At 38.0% G+C, this 17,212-nt stretch overlaps 7 protein-coding genes across 7 annotated transcripts; 5 read left to right on the top strand and 2 right to left on the bottom strand.

Moving 5' to 3' along the window:
* Nucleotides 1-37: 37 nt before the first annotated feature.
* Nucleotides 38-1,270, bottom strand: FDP41_013304 (uncharacterized protein; the record flags this gene model as incomplete). Its single annotated transcript, XM_044703920.1, has 1 exon — nucleotides 38-1,270. One exon carries the CDS (start codon nucleotides 1,268-1,270, stop codon nucleotides 38-40), a length of 1,233 nt encoding a protein of 410 aa, XP_044565534.1.
* Nucleotides 1,271-2,512: 1,242 nt separating this feature from the next.
* FDP41_013305 (uncharacterized protein) lies at nucleotides 2,513-4,050 on the top strand (the record flags this gene model as incomplete). Its single annotated transcript, XM_044703921.1, has 2 exons — nucleotides 2,513-2,623; nucleotides 3,058-4,050. 2 exons carry the CDS (start codon nucleotides 2,513-2,515, stop codon nucleotides 4,048-4,050), a joined length of 1,104 nt encoding a protein of 367 aa, XP_044565535.1.
* A 272-nt stretch (nucleotides 4,051-4,322) lies between these two features.
* On the top strand, nucleotides 4,323-6,770 carry FDP41_013306 (uncharacterized protein; the record flags this gene model as incomplete). Its single annotated transcript, XM_044703922.1, has 4 exons — nucleotides 4,323-4,334; nucleotides 4,804-4,928; nucleotides 5,565-6,345; nucleotides 6,576-6,770. The coding sequence occupies 4 exons, from the start codon at nucleotides 4,323-4,325 to the stop codon at nucleotides 6,768-6,770; spliced, it is 1,113 nt and encodes a 370-aa protein (XP_044565536.1).
* A 1,459-nt stretch (nucleotides 6,771-8,229) lies between these two features.
* FDP41_013307 (uncharacterized protein) lies at nucleotides 8,230-8,700 on the top strand (the record flags this gene model as incomplete). The annotated part of the gene is made up of 1 exon (XM_044703923.1): nucleotides 8,230-8,700. One exon carries the CDS (start codon nucleotides 8,230-8,232, stop codon nucleotides 8,698-8,700), a length of 471 nt encoding a protein of 156 aa, XP_044565537.1.
* Nucleotides 8,701-8,745: 45 nt separating this feature from the next.
* On the top strand, nucleotides 8,746-10,265 carry FDP41_013308 (uncharacterized protein; the record flags this gene model as incomplete). Its single annotated transcript, XM_044703924.1, has 2 exons — nucleotides 8,746-9,930; nucleotides 10,005-10,265. 2 exons carry the CDS (start codon nucleotides 8,746-8,748, stop codon nucleotides 10,263-10,265), a joined length of 1,446 nt encoding a protein of 481 aa, XP_044565538.1.
* An 878-nt stretch (nucleotides 10,266-11,143) lies between these two features.
* On the top strand, nucleotides 11,144-12,190 carry FDP41_013309 (uncharacterized protein; the record flags this gene model as incomplete). The annotated part of the gene is made up of 1 exon (XM_044703925.1): nucleotides 11,144-12,190. The coding sequence occupies one exon, from the start codon at nucleotides 11,144-11,146 to the stop codon at nucleotides 12,188-12,190; it is 1,047 nt and encodes a 348-aa protein (XP_044565539.1).
* Nucleotides 12,191-12,406: 216 nt separating this feature from the next.
* Nucleotides 12,407-16,967, bottom strand: FDP41_013310 (uncharacterized protein; the record flags this gene model as incomplete). Its single annotated transcript, XM_044703927.1, has 5 exons — nucleotides 12,407-15,247; nucleotides 15,299-15,683; nucleotides 15,732-16,163; nucleotides 16,221-16,326; nucleotides 16,379-16,967. 5 exons carry the CDS (start codon nucleotides 16,965-16,967, stop codon nucleotides 12,407-12,409), a joined length of 4,353 nt encoding a protein of 1,450 aa, XP_044565540.1.
* Nucleotides 16,968-17,212: the final 245 nt, after the last annotated feature.

Consider the following 17,212-nt stretch of genomic DNA (forward strand, 5'->3'; position numbering starts at 1 on the left):
TTTTTATCGCTATTGAAATAATTGAAATAATTTATTATTATTCATATACCACGTTTGCACAAAGGCAAACAATATCATCTTGTTTGCAGTCACGTCGCCTGGCTTCATTAGCTAGTTCTTCTGACAATAATTTCATATCATTATGAGGTTTTCCTGGTGGAAAAAGGTCATTGACGAGCTCAACCAAGTAATCCATCTTAATATTCTCAAAAAGGCCGTCACTTCCCATGATCACAATGTCTCCCTCTTGAAGCGATATTATATTAGCTTCGAACATTGCATCTGTTGGCTTGTCGTTGAAATAGTTGTTCGTCTGAATGAAACTTGGAGGTAAAAAGCTTAATTGATAAGGAGCCTTGCCCAAGCCATTAATGATACGGCATTTATCCTTTGCAGTAAATATTATTCGTTGCTGATTGTCACTACTACTTCGTCTTAACACGATAAAACCACTATCTCCTAAATTTGCATAACTTAGAGCAGCAGACATTTCGTCCATATGAAGCACACAAGCTGTGGTACTTCCAAGAGGTTGGTTAATTTTCAAATTTTCATATACTTCAACTTCTTTGTAGTATGCTTTTGATAAAATGTTTAGAGGCGTTAACGACGAATGTTCTGAATTAGGGAAATGCTCCTTTTCGATTGCAAAATATTTACAGTGATTCATAATGTCTTTGCTCACTCGAGACGAGTCAACTCCATAAGAAGACCATCCTCCAACGCCATCCGACACTCCCAGAGTGCAGTTGGTATAAAAGTAAAAGTCTTCTCCTAAATTTAAATCTTCTTCCTTAAGACCAAGAAGATCGTCTGAATAGTCATAATATTGGCTTTTTGAAAACCCATATACGGAGGCGTTAAAACGATACTTTTTGCAAGTACAGATTGTTTGTTCTTCTTCACGAGGTGTTTCAAAGGTGAGCGACGAAGGTTCAAAAGTTTCATGAATTAATAATGGTTCACAACAAGGCTCTACCCGAATAGAGTCCTTTTGTTCTTCTTTGCAATACTTTTCCGATGGTATTATTATCGTTTCAAAAGTGTGTTCCTTATTCATTTCTTCAATGTTGTTGTCGTTGGTCATGATGTGATGATTAAGTGGTAAAATTGAATTTGGATCATCGCAGCTGAGTGATTCCATGGACGATGGAGAAGATGTTGTCGTCGTAACGAAAGAGAGACTGTTCATAGGATCCTCGTTGCTATTAAAGGAGTGAGGATGATGATGATGAGGATGGTGTAAATGATGGTGATGATTATTATCCATGAAGGAAGAGACTTGTTCGCAATTAGAAAACGGTTCCATCATCATTTGTGTTTGTTGTTGTTATTATTGATGAAGGATATAATATGGACGATGAGTTGAAATCAGTTTGGTCAATGAAGTTTTCTTCAACAACTATGGATGAACCGATAATGTAAAAATTCCAAAAGTCAAAATGTTGCACAAAAGAGTCTTTCAGTACTACTATTGTGTGCCTGCGTGGAAAATGTTGTCCGATAACTCTGAACACTGATTGGAATACTACTACTGCCAGTGCTGCTGCTGCTTCTGCTGCTGAATATCACAACCAATGTTCCTGTTGTCGTGCTTTTCTTCAACCGTTGTGCTGCAGTTCGTGCTGCTCTTGTTCAACTTCAAAAAAATGCGATTGCAATTTTTTTTTTAAATCCTCTCTCCACAATCATGAGCGATTGAAAGTCGTTTTTCGGAATGACTCTCGTGGAGAGGATGATGGCGCCATTAGACTGCTTGAAGCAACTACTCGGTTTGGTACATTACATGTGGGGTCAGTGAAAGTGAAACTTTGAAACGACAGCAACTCCACAACTTTCATTTGAAGATCAGGAGGTGGTTGGAAGTCTGCACTTCTGCTTTTATTGTTGTTGTGCTGACGATTTGATTATTAGACCGATTTTGCGGAAGAATGAGGGTTGAATTTCGAGAAAAGGAGATTTATTGTCAAAGTTTGGAAAAAACGAACTTTTGGTGATTTGGTGCGTTTCATAGAACGAGAATGAACAATTCATTTAACGTTTATTGTGTGCTGCATATATCCAGTTGTTTGAATGCAAAGTAGGGATTTGATATCCCAGGCTGCCTACTCTTAAGGTGTTCTCAACTTTTGCCATCTTCAAGATCAAATTGGGCAATATTTATTATTTTGTCAAGAGTTCCAAATGTGTTTCTCTTTGTTGATGCACACAGCAGGCAGGCATTATTAGCAACAGAAGAAGTTTGATATTATTGTCATGAAACAAGCAACAATAATCAACACGTTCATATTTGGCCCGCTAGCTCACTGACACCAAGTTTACAAGGTATTTATGGTATATTCTTAGAGAACTATATTACCAAATGAAACAACTCTCTTATCATGCCTTCTTCGTGTTGTTGCCGAGACTACAAGTTGATTAGAGGCCGGCTTCCAGAGATCGCAATGAAGCCTCATCATCAATTTGTGCTTCTTCTTCTTTTGAAACACACAAAAATCGAAAACTTGAAAAAATGAGATCCGCTGCTTCTTCTCTCCTTCGCAGATACAACAACAAACAAGTCTTGTTGGGTGGTAATCGTATTCAGAGAAATTTCTCTACAAAGAGTACAGCCTGTGTTCAGGTAAGTTGATGATGAGGTTGTGTTTTGCTGTGTAGTGGGAATACGAAGAGTTTGATCCGACTTTTTGATGTTCTTGGTTTGCGTTGGATAATGATGTTGTTGTTTACATTGTATTATTGTAATGGACTGTACACGCGAATCGGCTGATATATGTTATTTTACTACTCATGATTGTTGTCTATTTCATTACGTGTTTAAAAATCATATATTGATTTTCATCTTGTGTTACTTGGACCAAAACACATCAAATTTATTGGTCATTATTGCCGATGACGACGATTGCTCATAATATGGCATTGTTATATGGCTCCATTACATTTTGCGATGTCAACGATTGTTCGATGATTATGACAACGTATTGTATGATATGCAATCTCCATCCGCATTTCCATTTTTCGACATTCATCATTTAATAATTCACATCATATCAATAGATAACCAACAGAGATGCTGCAAACAAGGCCTTAGATGAAGAATTGGCTCGTGATGAAAAAGTTTTCATTTTGGGAGAAGAAGTTGCCGCATATAACGGAGCTTACAAGATTACCAAGGGACTTTTTGACAAGTATGGAGGTGACAGAGTCATTGATACACCAATTACTGAAATGGGCTTTGCTGGTCTTGCAGTCGGTGCAGCTCTCGGTGGCTTGAGACCAATTTGCGAATTTATGACTTTCAACTTTGCCATGCAAGCTATTGACCAAATCATTAACAGTGCTGCTAAGGGTCACCACATGAGTGCAGGTCAACTTAATTGCCCAATTGTTTTCCGTGGACCAAATGGTGCCCCACCAGCAGTTTCTGCCCAACACTCACAAGATTATGCCTCATGGTATGCCAACTGTCCTGGTTTGAAGGTTGTTTGTCCATATAGTGCAGAAGATTACAAGGGATTGCTTAAGGCAGCTATTCGTGATGACAACCCAGTGATTGTCTTGGAAAGTGAATCTTTATATGGACAAACATTTGAAATTGATGAAAAAATTTTAAACGATAAGGACTTTGTTATTCCAATCGGTAAATCAAAGGTTGAACGCGAAGGAAAGGACGTCACCCTTGTTGGATATGGTCGTGCACTTAATGCCGCTCTTGGTGCTGCTGACAAGCTCCAAAAGGAGGGTATCAGTGCTGAAGTCATTAACTTGCGTACTATTCGTCCACTAGATATGGTTCCAATTCTTGCATCTGTTAAGAAGACTAATAGATTGATAACTGTTGAAGAAGGTTGGCCACACTGCGGAATTGGAGCTGAAATTATTGCTCAAGTTATGGAATCTGATGCCTTTGACTTTTTGGATGCTCCAGTTTTGAGATGCACAGGAGTCGATGTTCCAGTGCCTTATGCTGAGAATTTGGAGAGAGCTTGCTTCCCAGATCCTGATATTGTTTGTGCTGCTGTTAACAAGGTGCTCTACAGAAAGAAGTAAATTATGATAAATTTAACCGAACATTGTTTTTTGCCAACCACACCTTTCAAACTTTTGTATTTCTGTTGATTCGTATATTTGTTGAGTGTTAGTTAATATTCTCCTTATTGTCCTCCCCCATGATCTTCACAAACCTCCAAATAAGTGCAGTATCCGGTGGATGAAGAAGAACAGTTCCTGCACAATTTGTTGGTTTTTTATTGAAGGCAATTGACATCCTTGCTGCAACTTTCACTTGACACTGACGACTGGTGTCAACAGAGCATCAAAAAATGGGTCAAAATGTACGTAGTACCATCTTGTTTTGTCGTGTGTATAACATCACCAACAATTATTGACTCACACCAAAAACTCCCATCCTATGGCCATCAACATCAACCACTTTTCACTCTCGATTCGAATACTCTCGAATACATTTGCATCATCACATCAACAACAAAAATTGATCAATATGTATTTGGATCCAAATGATCAACACCACCATCACATCCCTTCATCATCATCATCATCAACAACAACTCCTCCTCATATGTTCATTCACGTGTCATATTCCGCTCTCCCAATTCCATCACCATAATTGTTGTTCGTGTCAATTGTTCCATTCGTATGTTCCATCATCATCATCTCGTGATGGACTTGTAAAATCTCTCTTCAACAACAACAAAAACTTTCGACACACATTGTGTGCGACGATCTGAATGATGTTTTGAATTGTTTTTCTAATCCAACAACAAAACTTCCACATTTGTATAGAGCACAACTCCTGAAGAATTAGAATCAAGCAGAGAATTCACTGGACACATCAAAAGTATTTCAACACTTCAGTATTTCAATGGAAAACTGTATAGTGGAAGTCATGATTCATCTCTTCGACAATGGTATGTAGTGTTCAATCATTTGATTGATGGTTATACATGATCTTGAATTTATTACTACAATGAAATTCAACTCTTTGAAATCTTTGTGATGAAATGTCAATGGAAATTTGTGAAATGTCATTTTGTAATTTCACAAACATTGTCAACAAATTTTGTGATGTCATGACACAAAATTGACATTTTTCATACTTCTTGCCCATCGATGGGTGTGGTTTCTCTCATGATGACGATGAATGGAACAATTTCTCCTCCTTTTCATTATCCACTTCTTGTCCTCCATCATCATTTGCTTATTTTGCTCATCTATTCATCGTCTCACAACAATCTGCGGTACAACAACAAATGATTCGAATCCACAACACTCTTCTCTCTCTCTCGGTTATAACCCTTGTTGGACTTGGATTTCTATCATCACACATCATGATGTGTATGCATTAACTCGACCATTGACACGTACCGTTTCAAAACCTTTTATTACTCAACTATCACATCAATAACAACACTCGCACCTAATATATTTGTTCCAATGGTCAATTTTTTCCATTCCATACACATTCATCTATTTCCACATACACTCACTCACTCACATCTAACCATATCCAATTCACTCACACTCATATCCAACTCAATTCATAGGGATCCCTCTGGTTCTTGTCTCTTTGTATTTAGAGGTCACTCCAAATTCATCTCAGCCATGATTACCTCTCCCGAAGGTATCATTTACACTGGATCCGATGATGGAGATATTCGTTCATGGGCTGCTGAACGACAAGTCATTCTTCACTTGTTTAAAGGTCACACAAAAACCATCTCCTCCCTCACCTTGCATGGTAAAAAGCATTTGTATAGTGGATCCTTTGATAACGATATTCGTAAATGGGACACTGAAACTGGAGAATGTTTACAAATTTTTAGAGGTCACTCCGACATTGTGACTGGTATTGCTGTGAAAGGAGATTATATTTACAGTTCGAGTGCTGATAAAACCATTCGTAAATGGAACACTGAGGATGGTACATTGTTATTAACATTTACTGGACATACTTCATGGGTTTGGGATTTTGTAGTGATGGAAGATGGATTTCACATGTATAGTTGCAGTCAAGACAAAACAGTTCGAAAGTGGAACTGTACGACTGGTAAATGCATGAAGGTTATGGAAGAGGCAAAAGATTGTGTGTGTCGTATTGCTGTGGCAAAGAATGTGGATGGAATGGGTGGCACTCATCTCATTACTGCTTCATGGGATGGTATTATTAGGGAGTATAGAGTTGATGAAGGAGATGAATGGAAGAGAGATTTGAAAGGTCATTCCACTAAAGTGAAGAATATTATGGTGAAGGGAAGAATTTTAGTGAGTGGTGGAGATGATAATGATGTGAGAATTTGGGATTTGAAACATGGAAAGACTGTTTGTGTAAGTAGGAATAGTTGTTGATGTTTTGTTGTTGTGATCATTCATGGATGGGAAATGTGAAATGTGTGGCACTTTTTGTTTCATTCTCTTTGATGTATTTTATCCATTCTTTGATTCATTTGATTGATTCAATGATTCACTTGATTGATTGATTCAATGAACACTTTGTGTGAAATGTCGAAATATTCCAATTTCACTCTACAATTTCATTTGACATTTTCAACTTGTAGATATTGAAGGTTAGAAAACCATTCACAAGTATTTGTAGAGGAAAATCTAACAATGTGCTCTATGTTGCAACTAGGGACGGAAACATTAAGGAATTTTCACTTGAAAAGACAAAGAAGAACTTTGATGGACTTGTTGAAGATCTTGACACTGATCAAACAGCTACTCACTATGCTGAAAGCAACATTTCTGTTTAACCAATGATGATCACCTCAACAATTATTGACAAACTCTTTGCAATGAACTTTGCAAATGTGTAGAAGTGTTGATGATGATACAATGTTGATATAAACATCATCACATTTCTCACACACCTGTCTGTCTGATTTCCTTCATAGATTCATTTAAACTTTTCTCTATATTCCATGTCTTTACTTTTGTCATCCTTGTTGATTGAAAATTGAAATTGTTTTTTAATCAGAATGAATGCATACACACAACGATCATCATCAAACCACTAGTATTGTTGTCACACATTCCCATTGTGTTGTTGTTATTATTAAGGTTTTCTTATTCTGAAATTAACAAAGAATGGTCGTTTCATGTTTCACTCGAATTCTCATGATTGTGATCAACCAATATTGGAGAATCGTTGAGAACAGAATACAAAATTCCGCCTAAGGAAGTTTCTGTTTAACATGGAAGAAAGGTGAATTAAGAATATATTTGCCAATTCTTAAACCTTCATGCCTGTTAGCGATAGTCTCATTCAAAATTGATGCAAACTATCTCAATCCATAGATGGACCAGTAAGACAGCTGAAAGCAAGTGAAGGCGCTTTAGCTTTTTTTGGAAATGTATTTATTGGCGACAAGTACGGCAATGTGTTGTGATGGATTTAACCGGAGTCCAATACAATTTAGCATCACATGCCATTACAATTCATCACTCACATATTAATACCTTTTTTACAATTTTAAAGAAAAGAGACAACCACTTGTTGTTTCGAAATCATCATCATTTGTGAAGACCATTGTCGACTCTAGAACAGAATCATCATTTACTGAATGACACGTTTCAAAAACAGAGTACTCCCAAATGACACTCATCATCGAAACAGGGTCTATGAAATCAAATCAACACCAAACAACAACACCTCAGAGGTCCCAACTAACTCGGTCCTCGAACAACCACAACAAGAAGATGAAATGACCTTGCATCAACGGTTACACAAGGAATCTGAAGAACAACAAGGATCGAATCCTTTCAACAACAGCAAAAACAACAAGAAGAGAACACCACACTCTTGTTGTTGTGGTCAAGGACGTGTATTCCACTCAAAGTATTTGTCATCATGACCATCGTGGCATTGATTCTCTTATGTTCCATCACCGTGTATCTTTCTGTATTCATTGGAATGTTTATTTCCATTGAGGAACTCTCCGACAAGGTGGTGTCCAATGTCCAAGACAAAATTGTGATTTACATTTCTCAACTTTTGGACAAGTTGAAAACCGTGAGCCATGTCGGAGCAGATTTGTACAACTACGGTCTCCTGAACAAGTCTCAAATCCGAGAGTACCTCTTTCGTCAATACAATAACTCTGGAGTGTTGACAGGCTATTTCTTTTCCACTCCGAGTGAACGATATGCTGTCATTGAGTTGTTTGGATCTCTCTTTTACAAATTCCTCCGTATCCTGGAATTATACGAGACATGGTGAATGGAGAGGGTTCCGTACTGGTGACGAATTATTCGGTGGATCCCACTCCTGCAGAGGTTCTTCAACAAGGTTTCTATAATTCAACCATTAAGGCTGCGAACAAGATGGGAACGAAGGGAGCCTTTGGAAGTATCTTTTATTTAATTAATGGTACTTTGGCTCTTCCTTATGGTTCCATGATTTATGATCCAACTCTGTTTGCGAAATTCAACATGACCAACAACAAACAAGGAAAGGCGTTGACTCCTCAAGGAATTTATCGGTGCACCATTCCATTGATTCTTCTCTCCAACTTTTTACAAAAAGTTTCTGTCTTTCAGAGAGGTTATGTGTTGATTACGGAATTTAACAGCACGGTGAGTGTGGATGGAAGTATCAACACGACGACAGCCGATAGGAAAAGTACATTAAGTATCTTTGATATCACTGATCGAGATGCAGGAGTTTTGATGAAACAAATTTAAGCGTCACTTGGTGTGAATTACTTGATCACCACTCAAACCTTTACAATGGAGAATCTTAATTGGAAGCTCTATATTGTGGTCTATGAGGAAGATGTCACACTCACTACAACCATTAGCATCTCAGTTTCTGTTGGAGCAGTAGTATTGATCACATGTTTGAGTTTGGCATTTGGTCTCTATTTGAGTCATGTCATTACCAAACCCATATCATTCTTGAGACAACAATTTGAACTCATCAAGTACATGGATTTAGATAATATTCACCTGAAAAGTTCCGTATTTTCAGAAATCAATCTTATATTCTCCAATCTTGATACCACTGTGCATTGGTTGAGAGAAATCAAATCCTTTGTTCCAGAAAATGTCTTTCTCCAACTTCAACATTTAGATGCTTATCATGAGGAAGAAGAATCACCACAACAACACTCAACTCCAATTCAAGCCTCAGACAAGAAAGACGAAAAGCTTCCCTCTCAAGGAGGTAGTGAAGACAATCTCTCCAACTCGAATCGAGAGATAGCCACAAGGACCAGTGCGAGTTCTGCCTCAGAGTTGACGCAATCTCGAAAGAGTGGAGATGTTTTGAGAGGAGGAGGTGTTTTCAAAATGGGTCTCACCAACAAGGAATGCAGTGTGTTGTACATTACACTTCCAGATTACTTGCTTCTCTATTCACATGAGGAAATTAGTAATTCATTTCCCAAAATTATTTCTGCACTCAGCTCTGTTTCAAAGATATTTCATGGCAATCTTCAAATTGTGTCCAATTCGGAATTCAAGATTGTAATAGAAAGCAAAAGAAATGCCCAAAAGCCTGTCACCTATGTCGCTCAAGAATGTGCCTTAAAAATAGTTAAAGGTCTTGAAATTGCGAATGCATTGATGGCTCAACAATACACACCATCCTTTTCGTATTATATTGGAGTAGCCACAAGTTCTTCATTCGTTGGTAATTTAGGAACGAGTTCAGTTCGTTTTTTCTCATGTATTTCTCAAGCATGTGAAAATGCAAAGAATTTGAGTTTCCTTGCAAGTCAATTGAAGGTCCACATTTTGATCGATGAAAGAACTCAAAATGAATGCAGAAAGAGTTTCATCACAAGACCTGTAGATCGAATTCTTTTTGAAAAGAGTGTCTATTCGTCCAAGACTGTTCCTTCAATTTCAACTGTTTATCATCTTATTAAGGAAAGTTTCGTCGAGAGTGATGAATGGTTGTACGAGTTACAGGTAAGTAACCAGTGAATTGAGTTCTCAACTTGGATAATCATTACTTTTGAATATCATTAAAAACGCTGGAAAAGGCCAAAAACGAAAATGAGAATTGCAACAATCTCCACAGCGTGTTTGACCTTTTCAAGCCAAACCTTTCACAACTTGAATACGAGGATGCTTTGACTAGTGCAACCGTCAAACTGGAGTGTTATCTCTCCAAGAACCCGAACGATGTTGTCTCTCAAAAGTTGTTGGCTGTACTTGGCCAGTTGACGAGAGTTGAAATGGCACAATCCTATCACTCGAAGGTAACCTCTCATTCCATCATTGTGAGTGGGCTGGAGTATTAGTACCAAAACATTTGGCTCTGTGATTGTGTCCATGGTTGGGAGTGTACACTTTTGATGCGACAACAGGTTGATTGAGATCACAACAACTCTATAGTAGTATTCTTCCTAAAAGTGCTTCAATTTTCTAAATCACTAATAAATACTCTTGTTAAAAGAGGACAACGACGATTGTATACAAGATTCATAGTGACTAAAATGGATTTTTTGCATGCCATTTCGAATTCGTGAATTCTGAAAGGGAATTTGTTCTCACCATGCACCTGTCGATTTTCCTCATTCTCTCCAATCATCGTTGTTATACAAACATCATCAAACAACAATCTCTCTCCTCAAAATAATCTTCAACACGTGTTTTGGCACTTCATTCCTTAATTCCTAATACAGGCAACCGAACACCGAATTTGCATTTCAATCTTGTTCTTTCAAATCATTTTCAAGAAGCGCTCCATGATGAAGTTGTGTTTTGCTGTCTGGAGGATCAACCGAAACATCCCCATCAATCTATTTTTATCGCACTGTGGGATTCGCTCTCTCCCCATCATCGGTGGTCTTGATGATGGTTGAAGAATACAATTTAAACGAGTCAAAGCGGCGCACAAGGAACAAAACCATATTCAAAAAATTTTCCAACCTGACCATCCCTGCGTCCTATTTGTTGTTAGAAGAGCATCTGCGCAATATTTTTGCTCGTAGCAGTTTTATTACGACCAACCGCCACTATCCATACTTTCTCTCCATCATCATCACAACCATCCCAGTTTAACATTGGTTTTTTATATTGTTCTCTACCAACCACCATCCCATTCTCTTAGTTTATGCGTTGTTCATCTTCGGTTTATATATAATATTATCACTAACTACAACACCACTTGATCATCATGTCCTACAACAACAGCACCAACAACAACCACTCCAACCCTAGAAAGTCGCCATCAAGAAAATCTCCAAGAAGAGGCTCTAGAGATGAAAAGATGAAACCCAACAACGTTGCCAATGAGACCAAGTCTTTGGACGATATTATTCTCGAACTCGTTGTTAAATTCATCATGAATTGCCCTGAGGAAGAGCACGAAAACTTTGATCGTTTATTCTTCCAGATCGAAGAAGCCTTTTGGTTTTATCTCGACTTTTATAGAGAACAAAACCCATCCCTTCCAAAATTCAATCTCAACCAATTCGCTGACCAAGTATTCCTTGTTTGTCCTCATCTCCAGCCTTTCCGCAAGAGCGTTGATGAACACATTCAATCCTTCATCAGTTACAAGACTAGTGTTCCTGTTTGCGGCGTTATTCTTCTCGATGAAACTTTGGAGAACATCCTTCTCGTTAAGGGTTACAACTCCAAGTCTTGGTCCTTCCCGAGAGGAAAGATTAACCAGGATGAAGAAGAGTTTGCTTGCGCAATTAGAGAAGGCAGAGAGGAAGTTGGTTTCGATTGCTCTCCATATCTTTTGAAAGACCAATTTCTGGAAGGACGATTCAATGAACAACTGGTCAAGCTCTTCATTGCTCCTTTTGTCCCTTCTTCTACCAAGTTCTTAACCCAAACCAGAAAGGAAATTTCTCAAATTGCTTGGTTCAACATTGCTGATATCATTAAGAAGCAAGCAAGAGGAAATTTCTGGCCTGTCAAGCCATTCCTTTCCGATCTTCAACAATGGGTATCCAAGTTTAAGACTGGAAATAGATTGGCTTCTATTCCAAAGAAACAAACACCATCCTCTCCTCCAAGAACTCCTCCAAAACAAATTAGTAGACTCTCCACTAACTCCCACACTCCAAATCCTTTCGAAAAGCACACTCCAAATCTTCAGCTTTTCGGAAGAAACCCATCATCTCCTCACAACACTTCCCCTGCTATTAGCTACACCACTTGTGATGACAACTCTTGGCTAACTAGTTTCTCGTTCACCAATCTAGTGTAATTAATTGGCAAGTTTCTCTTCCCATGACACCCCACTCTTCAGTAACAAGTAACAAAGAAGGGTGTCCAAGGTATCAGGAGTGGTGACAGTGTTTCACCACTGCTGGCATCTTGGAGATTCTTCTTTGTTGTTTGTGTCTGGTTCTTTTTGTAATGGTAGTCTAATGCTGTTACACACCTCAAGACAAGCTTTACATTTTGGTCGCTGAGAGTTTATTTAATGATTGTTAATCATGTTTTCTAGGTCGCTCAAGCAATTTTTAAGCTTTGCTTTTTCGTTCTCCAAGTCAATGCTCGAATAAAACAAATCATTTGGAGCAACAAGATCACCACAAAAGTTTTCTTCTGGTTGTTGTTGAAGTGATGGTGGCTGAGAGTTCGTTATAGTCATAATGTGCTTGTCAAAACTCTTCATCATAAATCTTTCGGCTTTCACCATTTCGCTGGAGTGTCGAATCTGAGGAGAGGAAACTTTGGTTGGAGAGTCAAGGGAAATGGCTATTTTGATCTGTCCCACTATCTTTGACTTTTCTACATCTTCAATGTTGTACCAGCCGTCTATAATTCTCAAACCATACCACAAGCTTGAGATGTCAACCTTGGCAAATCCAATCAATGTGTCTAAGGTTGGTCCGAACTGGTCTTGGTTTCTTGACCACACCTGAAGGGAAACAAATTCTATTTGAGAGTAAATGGGAACTCGAAAACGTTCATTCCATGATGGCATTAACCCGTTTTCATTTGGCACCACACTTGTGACAACAGCCTTATCCTCAGATTGTTCATGCGTTTGTTGGTTAGGAGAAATAATTTTCACATAGGGGCTTGGATTGACTGGCTTTATACCGTGAAAATGAAAAATCTTTGTCAATTTTGCCTCTTCTATCGAAATATTCAAGTAATTAAGAGGTCGTTTTGACATATCAAGTAAGAGAGGCGATTCCACAACTGATTGCTCTTCAACCAAGTTTGAAATGAGAGATTGATTAGGAGAGAAGGTAGTTTCTATTGCAACTCTTTTTCTTGAAGGTGTTTTTGGTTGTTTGATCAGTACATCATCATCTTGTGCTATTTGCAGCTCCTTTTCTTCCAACGTCATTTCAGGCTCTTTGATTAAATTTTCTTGTTTGGTATCATTGCTACTGCAACATTCATCGTCGGATTGAAGAGAAATATCAATATTTGCCTGGGTTCCACTGCTTCGAATGTGTGGTTTCTGATGGAGTGTGTTCATTGTTGCTGAAACACCAAAATTAATCCTCTCACTGCTCACCTTGATCTTCACATTTCCGTGATTAAGAATATCCGATTCGGTGTTCACAATATTATACAGACCACTGATAAACAGGGTTTTTGAAGAATCAGAATGAGCAATCAGATTGTTAATGTCAACGTATGCAGAACCTATAAGCTTTGCTCTCTTTCTTATGGAAGTTTCATTTTGATCTCTTCCATTATCAACTGAGCAATACACATGAATGGCAAGTTTTTCTTGCTCTATCGTGTTTTTGAGATTTGGATCTAAAACTTTCTTAAATTCACAGCTATGATGCATAATTGTCTTTGAAATGGATGTGGAAGATTTGTAATGTCTACTTTCTGTGAAATTTTGCTCTCCATAGAATCGATACGTAACAAACAGATAGCATGGAATGGATTGATTTTCTTCTAACATATAAAATGGAACTAATTCTTCCAACACTTGAGTTGGAATATTTGTTTCCTCAATGATTAGAGTAAATCTACAAATAGGATATGGGTATGGTTGCCGTAACACCTTTTTTTTTGGATCATTCACAAATAAACTTCGAACGGTTTGATCGTCGAAAAACACTTCCAGATCAATGGTACCAACTACGGTATCGTCATGAGAGTGAATATCAAACCACCCAGATATTCCTTGCTTGTTTGACAACAGTGTTCTAAGAGGAACCATTACTTTTCCAAGCTCAACAGTACTTGAGGCACTGTTGCTGGTAATTCTTGACTGAGGGATCCTGTGAAAAACGCAAAACACCAACTCGCCGTGGTTAACATTATGATACATGGCTTCATCTAATAAAAATTCAGTCACATACTCATAGTCCCAAACTGGACAAAATGTGGAGGCAAGCACAGGCGTTTGAATTTGTTTTCCACTTGAAATGTCTTCAAACTCCACAAATGGATTTACTCCCACTTGGCTTGCTGCTCTCATGTGCGAATTATACGTACCGCACTTGATTGCTGCATCTTTGAGGCCACTCGCTCTGTTCACACGAATAAACAATGATGACAATACTGGCAGAGGTATACACTTTGGAATTTGGGGTATGCGTGGACTATGTTCGCGAGGAATTTCTTCTTTCCTGTTGGCTTGTTCTTCAAAAACAATTTCAGGGTCTTCGTAGTCGCGCTCCACACCATTGTGAGCAATTTTCAATTTCTGCTTAGGACGTGTCTGATCGGTGGATGATAATGGTTTAGTTGAGTTCTCATGTTGAGTGTCATATTCTTCGTCTTGTGAATATTCCTCAACATGATTTTTGTCTTTAGATTTAGAGAGTGATGACCTTACAAAATCTTGAATAGTCATTGCTGCGCGTTGTGAGTTAACAAACCCTTTCACCTGTGCTTCTGTTCCAAAAGCTAACACACAGTTCATTTCAAGCACAACCTCATCAGTAATTGGATTTGTACTAGTGAAAGAGCCATAATGTCCAATAACGGGTTCTTCTTTATCTGGAAATAAATACTTGGGAGGCTGTTCAAAGGAAAAAGCTTCAAAGAAATTGTTCAAGCTAAACATTGAAAGGCCTAAGAAATTGTCAGAATCATCAAATATTTCAAGGACTAGACTACAATCTCTAAATTTCGGAAGAAATACTTTTTGATTCGAGAAGGAAAACACTTCATACGTGTTGACACGAATGTCTTGGTTGTACACAACAATGATTTGCTGTTCACTACTACCCCGTTTTCCAAATGGCATTTTGATATCCACCTTAATTTTACAAGTGTCTTTGTCACCTATTCTTTTAGTTAGCTTTGCTGAGATAATATGGAGCATTAAACCAAACTAATGGAGATGGACAGTTTTAAAAAATAGAGTACTCACTTAAATACTTACTCTTTGCTTTTTCTGCTCTTCCTTTTCGTCCATATGTATGTGGGCATGGAGATGAGCAATGACAGGAGGCGATCTTTCTTTTTTCCTACTACTGGGCTCTTCTCTATTTACACTGGTTTTTTCTTGATTTAAATACATATCGGTCTCTTTTTCAGTAGTTGGTTTGGGAGTTGTATGTTGTAGCGTTGATGATGGAGGAATAGGCGGAGGTACAAAGAAAGGGTAATTTGGTGGATAGAAGGGCATTGGATTGGCAACATTTTTGTTGTAAGCAGATAATTGGTTCAAGGAATTCTCAATTTCTAGCATTTCTGATGTCACAGATTGTTTTGGATCAATTTCAAAGCTTTCTCTTGGCGATATAGTGGATACTGAAGCACTGAATCTACTCTCTTCAATGTCAACATCACAATCTTAACATAATAGTACTTACTTGTCATCATCTTCAGTGTCTTTAAGGAAAAAAGGTATGTCGTCTGTTGTGTCTTTCATGTCTCGAAATGCATTGTAATCAATGAAAGGAACATTTCCTTCAGTAAGAAATTGATTTACGTCGTTGGACAGTTGTTGTGCATGTTGGAGAAGCCCGTCAAGGTTGGCACTTTTTTGAGGATCATTTTGGAATACAGGTTCTTCGCTTGTTGTTGGTGGAGTGTTGGTAGTAGGTTTGGAAATGGATGGTTGGGGGGTCATGTTCTCCTTTTTGGCGACAGAGTCTGTTTTAAGCTGTGTTGAGGGTGAATTCTCAAAGTGTACCGCTTTTTTAACATTATTTAATTGAGGAGTGTTGGGAACAAAATAATCAAGAGCGAGTGTAACTAAAAGGTTTGCAATTACCTCGGTTCCTCTTTTCGCTGAGAACCATCTAGTGTATATACGTATGACGTGTTTCATAGGATCAATTACTCAAAACAAAACTTACTCTTTTTGTATTGCATTTGAAGAAGATATTTGAACAACAGGGATTGAAGCTTCAGCAATTACTTGATTTTCATTCTGAACAATGACCAGAGGTAAAACCTTTGAATCTAAACCCATTCTGGTAAAAGAAATTGACTATTCCAAGATATTCATACTTACTGGAAAGATACATCCTAAATACATCCTCAGGAGTTTTAACGGGGTATCTAACTGCAATTTTGCAAAGCTCGTCTTTATGAGAATTTTCCTCAAATTCTGGTGGGTGTAAAGAAATTGTTCTGTCTTCACTTCCCCACCATACAGGATGTATTGAATAATTCTGATATTTCTGTGACACCCACTTTATGGAATGCACGCAAAGAAAAACCTCTCCAAGACATTGGCCTCTCACCAGTGGCGGGAGAGATTCGGAGAGAAGAGGTTCGTCTTTTCCTTGCATGAAGAAGGGATGATTTCGTGTTGTATTGACATCACTGGATGCTACATTTGAAGATGTCGTTGATATTGTTGTATGATGAGTTGTTGAGACAGGGCTTGAGGAAGGCTTGTTGTTGAAATTGGAATTATTGTTGGCATGTTCGGGATTGTTATGTTCATGATGATTGATCTTTCTATGAGTTGTAGAGGCACTTTTTGATATTGTCTTGTCGTGTGCCTTTTTCATTTTTACATTGGTTTGCGTTTGAGGAATATGTCGTTGTCTTTGTTGTTGTTGTTGGTTGGGAGACCTGGGTTTTGTTCTCACCATTATTGACACATTTTTTTGTAGTTGGAACAACCGCCATTCGCCATTCGGGTTTGAACGATGATTCAAGTGAGAACAAAATGTTGGAAATCAACTTGTTATTGAAATGGAATTTTTGTTTGATTGAATAATTCATTATTAAAAATTGCATCGGAGCAACAAACCACACTGGAGAATAGAATCGTGCATTATCAATTTCACCCATTGCGAAAATCAATTTAAATACCAACAATTTGAATATTTTTAAA

This window comes from Naegleria fowleri (assembly GCF_008403515.1).
Source record: "Naegleria fowleri strain ATCC 30894 chromosome Unknown tig17, whole genome shotgun sequence".
Taxonomy (NCBI): Eukaryota; Heterolobosea; class Eutetramitea; order Acrasida; family Naegleriidae; genus Naegleria; species Naegleria fowleri.